Source organism: Mastomys coucha, unplaced genomic scaffold (assembly GCF_008632895.1).
Source record: "Mastomys coucha isolate ucsf_1 unplaced genomic scaffold, UCSF_Mcou_1 pScaffold14, whole genome shotgun sequence".
Lineage (NCBI taxonomy): Eukaryota > Metazoa > Chordata > Mammalia > Rodentia > Muridae > Mastomys > Mastomys coucha.
Genome location: NW_022196896.1, coordinates 54,581,875 through 54,592,813, shown reverse-complemented (window position 1 = coordinate 54,592,813; position 10,939 = coordinate 54,581,875). Strand labels below are relative to the sequence as shown.

At 42.3% G+C, this 10,939-nt stretch overlaps 1 protein-coding gene across 3 annotated transcripts in view; it reads left to right on the top strand.

Moving 5' to 3' along the window:
• Positions 1 to 5,813: 5,813 nt before the first annotated feature.
• Adgrb3 (adhesion G protein-coupled receptor B3) overlaps positions 5,814 to 10,939 on the top strand; it is a 729,205-nt gene continuing 724,079 nt past the window's right edge. For 2 of the 3 annotated variants that reach the window (XM_031367069.1, XM_031367068.1), the window contains exons 1-2: positions 5,929 to 6,056; positions 8,913 to 9,684. In XM_031367069.1, the coding sequence (XP_031222929.1) occupies positions 8,928 to 9,684 (757 nt within the window). In that variant the 5' untranslated portion in view covers positions 5,929 to 6,056; positions 8,913 to 8,927. Of the gene's footprint in view, positions 6,057 to 8,912; positions 9,685 to 10,939 lie in introns of all 3 variants that reach the window. The other variant, XM_031367067.1, reaches the window with a different exon arrangement.

Genomic DNA, 10,939 nt, shown 5'->3' with positions numbered 1-10,939 from the left:
GGCATGCTGAATTTGCATTCTTTACTCATACAAAAAAGCTTGGATCATGACTACATTATTGTTCACATATTTTAAAGTCTATCATGTGTGTGTGTGTGTGTGTGTGTGTGTGTGTGTGTGTGTGTGTGTGACTGTGTGCACATATGTATAGACACCAATCATGGTACATATGTAGAGATTAGATGACAACTTCTGGGAGTCAGTTTTCTCCTTCTACTAAGTGGCATCTGGGGATGAATGCTAGTCATCAAATTTGAATGGTTTTCCTAAAGGATATCTTCATATTAAAATTTACAATGAATTATTATCAAAGACTATAAACCGACATTTTTATTCTTTCAGAATGTTTTATTTATTGAAAAAACATTAGTTATTATAATTATCATTATACACATACCAGAAATAGAAACTAAGCCTTCCCTCCTCTCACTGTGTTAAACATTGTTGGCTGTAGACAAACATATATAATCTAGGTTACTCCCAGTATTGTTCTGTCTCTGCCCTCGCTTATTTCATGTCTGTAATACCTGTGTAATTATTGTGTGTGATGCAATAACTCTTATTCTGTAATTGCTTTCAAGAAAGAAAGAAAAGTACAGATTGACAAAATCCTTCCTCCTGCTGATTAAAGAAGTGAGCAGGTGCAGTGGAGGGCAGACCTCCACAGGAAATCCCTGAAGATTCAGCACTGAGTGAGATTAGCAGTTTCCTTAAGGCATGAGCTTTTGGGAAAATCAAGTGTTTGAGTCACTCCTGCTTTGGTAAGTCTCCTCTTTTCCTACATCACCCTAGTAAAATACATTGGTCCACAAGGCTAGGCTTGGTGGAGACTTTTATGTTTTCTGTCACTGGTGCTTTTTCTGGAAAGAATAGCTCTTTGTTCACTTCTCACTAGGAAAACTTAAATGACACACACATTTCTTTACTTAGAAAATATTAGAGAAATAGCACTCCTCCATTCCCTTTCCTACAAAATAAGTCCTAAAGAGGTCACAGCTTCATGTTCATAAACAGGTAAATAATTGATGTCCAATTCATGGTTAAAATAAAACATCTTACTTGTAGTGAATTAAACTTGCATAGATGAAGAAAGATAATGTCATAATTACAATGACTTTATACCAAACCAAACCGAATCAAATCAAACCAAACTAAAGATAAAACAGGAAAGAAGAGTAACTGACAGAATAATTTTGGGCTAAGTTCACATATCAGTGAAAGCTTGTATTCTGAGTTTTAAGGTCCCTATTTTCCAAGTTACTTCTGCAATACATCTATGTGACAATAGTGTCCCCTGAATGCAATGAGTGGGACTAGAAATTGACAGGCAATGACTACCAGTGATCGAAACTTCTTGTGTCATTATACTTAGAAATGCTCATAGAACTGGCAAATAAAGGAACCAGTGGGCTAATTAAATTCCAGTTGATCCTAACATCCTGTTAGGATAGCAAATAACATTTGTGATAAACATATTAATTTTTACCATAGCCGTGCAAACTTGTAATACTTTGACATTTTATTATTTGATTATTTAAACAAATGTTGATTTCAGCAAATAATGTTTAAGGTTTATATCTCTGAATTTACTAGACAAGAGATGAAACAGAGGAGGAGGAGAAGGTAGAGGAAGAGGATTCGTTTCCAAATCTTGTGTATGCATCTGCAGAGACACTTATTACTGAAGAAAAAAAAATAGTGTGGAATGAAGAAAGGATAAACTATATATAAAGTATGCTTTTAAAAATCTTACTAATAGTGATAAGTTACAAAGTATAGAATGTGGAAATAGTATTACCTAAAAGAGTATGTGAGAAAGGGCAAAGAAAAGCTTGTTGTAACATTGTGGCTTAAGGTTAAGAGCATTAACTTATCCTGTGAGGGACCCAGGTTTGGTTCCCACCATTCACTTGGCAGCTTATGAACATCTGTAACTCCAGTTCTAGGGGATCCAATGTATCTTCTGTCCTCTAAGGATTCCTGCATGCCCATGGTACACAGACATATATGCAAATAACAAGCCCATAAAATAAATGAAAGAAGTTCTTTAAAATATTTTCTGAAATGGATCACACACATTCTAGGACCCTATTCTTATTATTTGATGAGAAATGTGCAGAAGACACAGGATTATAAGTAATAATATAGGAGAATGGGTTTATTATCAAATGTAGAAAGTTTAAAGTTAGGTGAAAATTTGAAGTTAAAAATATTATGCATGAAAATATTTTCTTGGAGTGATCTTAATAGAAAGATAAATTATAGGAGACATATTGTGACAATATCCAACTTTACATAACCCTGATGAAGTTGAATTATGGTGATGCTATAAAGTAATAGTTTAGATTTGAACATATTAGCACTCATTTCTTGATATTACTTTTGAAAGTCAACAAGGATATGGAAAAAATCTAATTTTACAATTAATTTGATAGTTTTGATGTGAAATATGATACTTGTCACAGATAAATGATTTAGTGTAACATTCCAAACATGACTAAATGAAATATATGTGTAAATTATATTTATATATGTGTAATAGTGTAATATATATTATATAAATATGTGTAAAGTATATATATATATATATATATATATATATATATATATATATATTCACTTGTGTATACAGGTTAGAAAATAGTATATGGATATATAAACACATATATGCATGTATAATAGGCATATGTGGGAAATGTGGGGTATATAGAAGGATATATATATATATATATATATATATGCCTACATGAACTAGATAGTAAAGCTGGTAATTATCATCTATTATCATCTGAAGACACAGAGCTCATGGTGTACACTGGCTTGCCTATTCTAATTGAGTCAATGGCAGCAAAGCTTTCCCACGGAACTCCATACAGGCACAAAAATAAAGTAATGCCTTCTTGGGTTGGCTTTGGACTGTGTGGTTGTCAGGGCCCAGAGACCAGTATTCTCCTTATAGAGTTTCTCTTGTTATTCTTGATTGCGACCCCCTGAGGAAGTCAGATGAGCCCCGGGTTACTGTAGCCGTGTGTCTTCCTTGGCATATTTATCATCTACAAATCATCTGCTATAAATATACCTCGGCAGGATCATCATCAGGCCAGCTCAGTAGCCTGCATTTATGAAGGTTATGGGAAACAGTGTGAAGGGTGAAGCGAGCGGTTTATTAAGAGTGGCTTTCCTTTCTGACCCAGCCCTGCATCCTACTTGAATTAAAATGATCCTGAGAAAGAGCGCTCCTTTCCATTAAGGATTAAGCCCTTTAAAATTGTCCCTCTAGGCTGTTTTTCTTACTCCATGCTGCTGTGACTTTAGGGATTTCTAAGAACCATCGAGATCACACTGCTAAATGATAATGTGAGAAGACACTACTGTGTGAGAATTATAACTATCCCCACATTATTTTATCTCTGTATGTACAAGCCATACAAAGTATTTTCTTATTCTCCATTTTTATGGCACATTTATTGTGACTTTTTTTTTTTGCTCTGGATAAAATAACAGATCTACCCAAATGTCTTGCAAATATTATGACCATTATTATCCCGAAAGTTGAAATAAATGAAATATATTTTCCTCTTCTATACTGCAGAACAGTCTTTTTTATATATAAGAAAATGTGCTCTATATACACAGTGTTTGGGATTTTTGCATTTGACATATGAGACGATTTTCTTTTCACATTCCCCTAAATGAATAAAAGCATTGTAATGAACCAGAAATGACACAAAACCAAAATGCCACCCAAGCTGCTTTCCCTGGCGATTTGTTCCCTGGAACATTGTTGAAGCCTGCTGGAGAGTGATTAACTGTTTCCCTTACAGGTTGTTACTTCAATGCGTGTCCTAAAAGAGAAAAGCCTTGAAGAGGGTCATTCTATTAATGTGCATTAAGATGTAAGGAGCCAAAGAGCCAATTTTAATATTTCAAACAATTCTGGTGCATAAAAGATCATCAGCACCTTCCTGTTTTCATGATAGCCTTCCTTTGAAAATCGTGTTCTTGGCTGTGCAATTGCCCCAGGGGAGAGGAACAAGAAGAGGAACAAAAAATGCAAATGAGGGAGTAGAGCAAATGATGGAAAATTGCTTCATTCAACTTCACCTGCCGCTCAGGCAACTCACCCTTAGGAGGACTTGGCTCCCAAAGCATTACTCGTTATGTCTCCTCCCACCACATAAGCACTCTATTCAAACACTTGTTTTGCAAACCACCAACCGCGTATACGAGACAAAACTAGCCAGCGAATGACCTGCATGTGCATGTGAAGTCTATCTGATGCATCTTCAGACATCTGTACAAGAGGCAAAATAAACAATAACTAAATAAAAAGGTGGTGGCGTGTAGAAATTTGTCCTTCTTATCCACCCTCCCCCCTCCCCCCCACTCCATGGACAACAAAGGTAGCTTTTCTTCATTTCTTCCCATCACTTACCCGAACTTGCTACGAGGGGAAACTTGACAAGAAATAAATGCATTAAGAAGACAGAACGAATCAAAAGTTTAGAACCCGCACTATTATTGTCCCAACGCCATGCAGAGACCAGTTCAGGACGCCTGACCTCAGTAGCTTGCTCAGTGGTCCTGGCAAAGCCTATTTCGTGCCAGAACAAATAAGACGTTTAAGTGCAGTCTGGCTATGATTTAAAAAAAAAAAAAAAATACAAAACAAAAAACTCAACAACTATAGTTCCAGCCTCCAGCCTGAGGCAAAGAGCAGTGGGAGCTGAGTTGTGGCCCCTCGACTGCAAGACTGGACCAAGGCTAAATCCCGGTTCTGAAATGACAGCTCTCCCGCTGCGGCAGGTCCGCTCTGAAAGGCAGAAAGGAGACGGGTGATCGAGTCCAGCGTTTACTTCCTACCCCTCCGTCGCTTTCCAGTGTCCGCGTCCCGCGCCCTCCCCGCACAGCACCCCCCGCCACCCCAGCCTTTCCTCCTGGGGACTTTCTCCTACACTTGGTGGCCACCAGCCTCAGCGGTGGGAACCGAGGATGCGAAAACCTCCCAGGCGCAGAAAAGCTCGGTTTTCCAGACGTGCTTGCGTTTGAGTCGCGGGGGGGAAGGCGGGCTCGGCTAGTGGCTCGGCTAGTGGCCCGCGGAGCCCGCGCCCTCCCGCCTCGCTCCCGCGCCCGCCCGCCCTCCTTCCCTCCCTCCTGCCTGCCCGCTCGCCCGCCCGCCCGCCAGCTCGCCCGCCGCGGGGGAGGCCGGACTCCGGTCGGGGTGCTGCGCTCCGCCGGGGACGCGCGCAGCCACGAGCACGCGCGCGGGAGGGCTGCCGAGCGGCGGGTGCGCGCCGAGGAACGCGCGGGCCCCCTTCGCGCGCAGCCCCGGGGAGAGCGAGCGCCGCGCGCCGGCGCGCACACCCGCCACACAGCTTTACTATCTCGCGCCCTCGCGCGCCTCCCTCCTCGCCCGGCATTCAAACAGCTTCCCGACCGTCGCCAACCCAGGATTTTAGCCCCAGCTCCTCAGCCGCGCTCAGTCCATCAGTACCTGGCAGGGAGGAGGGCCGGAGAGGAGGGCGCACCAAGCAAGCAAACGGCTCCTGCTCCAGCCTCGCCACCGGCCGGGAGCACTCCTGCCACCAGCCCGCCGCCCAACCCGCCGCCCCAGCCACCGCCGCCGGCCACTTCTCAGCGCTTTTTTGGCTTCTTGGCCAATCCGTTTGTTGCGGGGGGGGTGGGTTTGGGAAAACACATCTGCGCTCTTCATCCACTTCCATTTTTCTGTTTGGTGTTTCTGTGGAGTCTCCCTTCAGGGGGCCTCTCCCCGCCTCTCCTTTGAAGGCTTCATTCACTCGGATAAGGCGCAAGGCTCTGGTCGCTGGTTACCACCAACCCCCCCTTTATTTTTTTTTCCTTATTTTTTTTCTGCCTTTCGTATGCATGCATTATTTTTTTCCAATCATAAATCTTGATATTTGAAGCTGAGCCGGGGGGGAAAAATGGGCAACGGTGATTGGGACCGAAGGGGAGTCTCTCCATCACTGTTGTTGGGACGTGTGCCTGTTCTGGTGTCTTAGATCAAGAGCCTCCCGGAGCTTTCGGAGTGGAAGGTAAGGAAAGGGGCCTAGGGGTCACCTCTGTCTTCTGGGGGGAGGTGGGGGTCGCCCCGGAGAAGCTCGGGCTCAGTTTTGGGGGATGGAAGTCAAGGCTGTTGCTGGCGGATGGCGAGATTCTAAGCTTACTAAAACGCCGCAGTTGAAAAGTTAAGCGAAGTCTGTTTTAGAAGAGGTGTGCTGGATGGGAAGGAATAGGGAGAGAGACCCAGAAAATCTAGCAACTCGTGCGTGATTGAGGTAATTTTAGCGAGGGCGGAGGGGGGTAGGTTAAAAGGAAGTTAGGATAGAGTAGGATTGGGTCTTCTGTTGGGGGAAAAAATCAGTGGAGTGATGGCGCCGTCTATGTTCGGCTAAACTAAAGTGTCACCCAGAAGATCAGTTTGAGAATAGCTAAACTCAGTGCTTGCTGGTTTGCCTCTCAGAAAGAGCCAAATAAATAAATAAATACAACATCCTGGAGCCCTCAGTGACCATCCCTTAAACAACCTCTGGCCCTTATTTTTCTTTAGACATATATACGGTTGTTTGAACAGGCCCTGCAGTGGGGGTGGGGGGAGTTCAATGATTCATATTTCTTATTATTTAGAAACAAACAAGACTTCGTACACCAAGGATGGTTAAAAATAAAGAGCATGGCATGAAGGGTGCCTGCTCAAGAGAGATAGATGTGAAATCAGCTATTCCCCTTTCTTCTAATCACTGAGAAGCACACTATTGCAGACATTCACTGTCAAATAAATGGAAGCAGAAATACCGATTTTTTTTTTTAATAAGGAAAAGAAATACGACCTCCTTTTGAGTTCCTGATTATAAAATGAAGCCCCCTTTCATGGTTGGGATTCCTAATTTAGACACTTACTGTCACATCGGCTTTCAACGCCTACACTCTATCCTGAAGAACACTGCGCAGACCTGCATTGCCTGCAAAGTGCTACAGCGTGCACACACACACACACACACACACACACACACACACGAGATTGTTTCCAAATTTCTTTTAAAAAACACACTTAATCTCTAAAAGATCATTACCTTATTTTTCTTTCCTCAACTGGAAAAGGCATTACTCAATGAGCTGTGTGTTTGGAAGGGAAAACGGTCGTCTGATAGTCCTATCTATCAGCTCAGGGCTTATTTTAAACTGCTGCTATGTAGAGATTTACAGTAGGGGCTGTTTTGGCCTCTGTCAAGACATAGTGCTTGAATTATACTCTGTAAAATGCAGATCTGTTCAGGGACTTTGGTCATTGGATTGGGAGTGCATGTGTTGGTGTGTTATGCAATGGCAAAGAAGGTTTTATGCTTTAGTTCAAAGAGGACCAGACAGAGAAGGCATGAAAACTCTTAACTGTCTATATGTCTGTCTGTATGCCTCTGTGTATAGAATGGTGGAGGACACTTCAGCCTAAAGCCTTTTGAAATGAACTTGATATCACTTTTATCAGCTTAAAGGTTGAACAGCAACAACAACAAAAACAAAAAAGCATTGTCATTTATTCTGAGAAATAACTTCCTAAAGGTTAAAGATGAAAAAAAAAAACAGTCAAGTTATTTGGGGGTTAATAACTTATAGAGGGTAAATATAATCAAGGATGCTTTGGTTGTGCAAAGCTTGGGCAAAATTAAATTGAAAAAGAACAATCGGAGCACTTGTTAGAAAGGCGAGAATTCAGTAACTGAAGTCAGCCAGGGAGCACAAATGATGCTAATATTTTTCATCCACTATGTGTAAATCCCAATTTATAAGAGAGAAGAAAAAAAGACTAGTCAAGCCAAGCTCAGTGACTGCAGTAGCGACCCCCCCCCCCCGACATTGCCTTTGGATACAGATACTAATACAGTGATCCACTTTATGCATCCCAGGAGGTCATGGCCTATGAAATGATGCCTGAAATCTCATCCTTAGTGGTGGTGCTGAACATCAGGTCTTTCCTGTACGTCTACCCATCTATGCCCTTTCTCAGATGATGGCTTTAAAATCTGATGAGTCCCCACGAATGCCCATGGTTTTTTTTTTCTTGCACAGGAATGCCTCACCAGTTCGTAAGGTGGCCCCTGCAAAGGCAAGTCCCCACGAATGCCCCTATTTTTTTTTCTTGCACAGGAATGTCTCACCAGTTCATAAGGTGGCCCCTGCAAAGGCAAGGAGGGGCATTTGGGGCATGGTGTTCCATCTGGTTCAAATGACCGTCTGTGCTTTTAAAGCTGTGGCTGTAATTTGCCACGATTACTTCTCACAGTCCACAGAAAAGGAATAATGCGATGACAGCTGCTTCCAGATTATCAGTTAGATTTTGTATGACGCTGTTGACTGCAGGCAGATGACTGAGGGAGGGGGAAGGTTCTGGAGCTTGAGTCAATATCCCAGCAATTAACACGCAGGTTATTGCTACTCAAAAAAAAAAAAAAAAAAAAAAAAAAGAAAAGAAAACAAAACAAAACAAAACCAAACAAAAAATAAAACCAAAAAAGCAAAACAAAACAAAACAAAAAAAACGTTTTCTCACTTCACTTGATAGAGTGATAATGGATGTGCAGGAAATACTGGTGGATGAATTAGGACATAACTATTAATAATCTATTAAATGTTATTTTTAAATTGAATGCTGAAAACTTGTTCATCACCAGCAACCACGTGAGGGCGCTGTTCACACAGCAACTGATAATTTCCTGGCGTTATAAAATAAAAAAATCACCTGCCCTTCTTTTAAAAAGGGTTTTTTTTTTTTTTTTTTTTTTTTTTTTAAACGGAATTCTTGAAAACAGCTGGCAGCAATATTGGAAGGGTTTTGGGTTTTTCAATGCCTGTGGTCTCCTGTGTGCGTCTCACTTCCTTTGCCATTCTTACAGGCCAAATGACATAGGATGAAGGCTGTTCGTAACCTGCTGATTTATATATTTTCCACCTATCTCCTGGTTATGTTTGGATTTAATGCTGCCCAAGACTTCTGGTGTTCAACTTTGGTGAAGGGAGTCATTTATGGATCCTATTCTGTAAGTGAAATGTTTCCCAAAAACTTTACAAACTGCACCTGGACGCTGGAAAATCCAGATCCAACCAAATATAGCATTTACCTGAAATTTTCCAAAAAGGACCTTAGCTGCTCTAACTTTTCCCTTCTGGCTTATCAGTTTGATCATTTTTCCCACGAGAAAATAAAGGATCTTTTGAGAAAGAACCACTCCATCATGCAACTTTGCAGCTCCAAGAATGCTTTTGTTTTTCTACAGTACGATAAGAATTTTATTCAGATACGCCGGGTATTTCCAACTGATTTCCCAGGATTACAGAAAAAAGTCGAAGAGGATCAGAAATCTTTTTTTGAGTTTTTGGTACTGAACAAGGTGAGCCCGAGCCAGTTTGGTTGCCATGTCTTATGTACTTGGTTGGAAAGCTGCTTAAAATCTGAAAATGGGAGGACAGAGTCTTGTGGAATCATGTACACGAAGTGCACCTGCCCCCAGCATTTGGGAGAGTGGGGAATAGATGACCAGTCCCTGGTTTTGTTGAATAATGTCGTGTTACCCCTGAATGAGCAGACAGAGGGCTGCCTGACTCAGGAGCTGCAAACTACTCAAGTCTGCAATCTGACCAGGGAGGCTAAAAGACCACCCAAAGAAGGTAAGTGCTCAGGGGCAGGGGGAATGGGAGCTGGGGCTGGGAAGGCTTTGCCTGGAAAGGACTCTTTCTGGTTCACCACTTCAGCCTACTCTTTGCTCCTTTATCCTGTCAACTTTGAAGTGACTTGATTTGTGGTCTTCTCTGTTGAAGGGGCTCATAAGTGAGCTTCAGCCTTCATGACCTCAGAGGCAAGCAGAGGAGATGGGCAGAAATATGGGTTGAATATTCAAGAGAAGAGAGAGATAGGAATGAGACCTCAGTTGAGTTGGGGGTTGGTAAGGAGGAAAAAGTGTGCTTTCAATCAGGCTCCACGTCAGGAAATCTACACATGCTCCAAATGTGAAATGGAAAAGCAGACTTCTTTCTGACCAGGTCCAGCAAATGCCTTCCTCTCTTTCTTTCTCCTGGGCCTTATCCTCTCTCTTCCTGACTCCAGGAAGCACTCAACAGAAACCCTTTATAGACTCAGTGACTGCCTGTCACTGTAGTTATGAGAGACCAATTTCTCCCAGGTCCTTACTTTTGTGTAGAGTATTTTGTACAATGAATCCGTATGCACACTTCTTGGCCGGTTAAGGGAAAGAGGTTGCAAGCCAGAGTCCATGTTTTTTTCTGCCTCTGAAGTCACCAGCACGAGGGAGGGGTTGCTGGGAATTAAAGCACATACAGATTTTATATGACTTGAGTTCCCTCTTGCAAGTCTTCTCTTGCTGCTTTCTTGTCCTTTGGTGGTGCATGCAGAGAAAGAGAGGGGGCTGGGTGGGAGAATGTCTCAGAAATGAGCTAATTGGGGGAAAAACAGTGCAAGGGAAATGCGAAGGAAGGACCCCAAGTATTAGTGACTTGTCGCTTTCACCCATCCTCAGAGAGGGAGCCAGCAGGAGGTTTGAGATTGTGCATTATTTTTAATCATGCAAGAAAGCATGGCACATTTTGAGAAAAATGACTTCTGCTTGGGAGGTTAATAGCTATGCTCCATTTATTAGCGGACAGAGCCAGTACATATTCTTGCTTGTCCCCCAGCCCTGCAACCAGAGAGTGTGTTGATTTCTTATGCAGGAAATGTTTTCTGATCTCCACAAAGATCCCAGTCTGTGAAAAGGGACAGCCAAGCTCCAGCCCCTCTTTCCTCTCCCTCCCCCAACAGAAGTTGTCTTTGTGGCCAATATAAAATTGACACGTTGTTGGAGAATTTTCTTTAATGGTAGCCAAGGCTTTGTAGGAAAATGGAGCCAGCAAGAGGAAAGGGACCTGG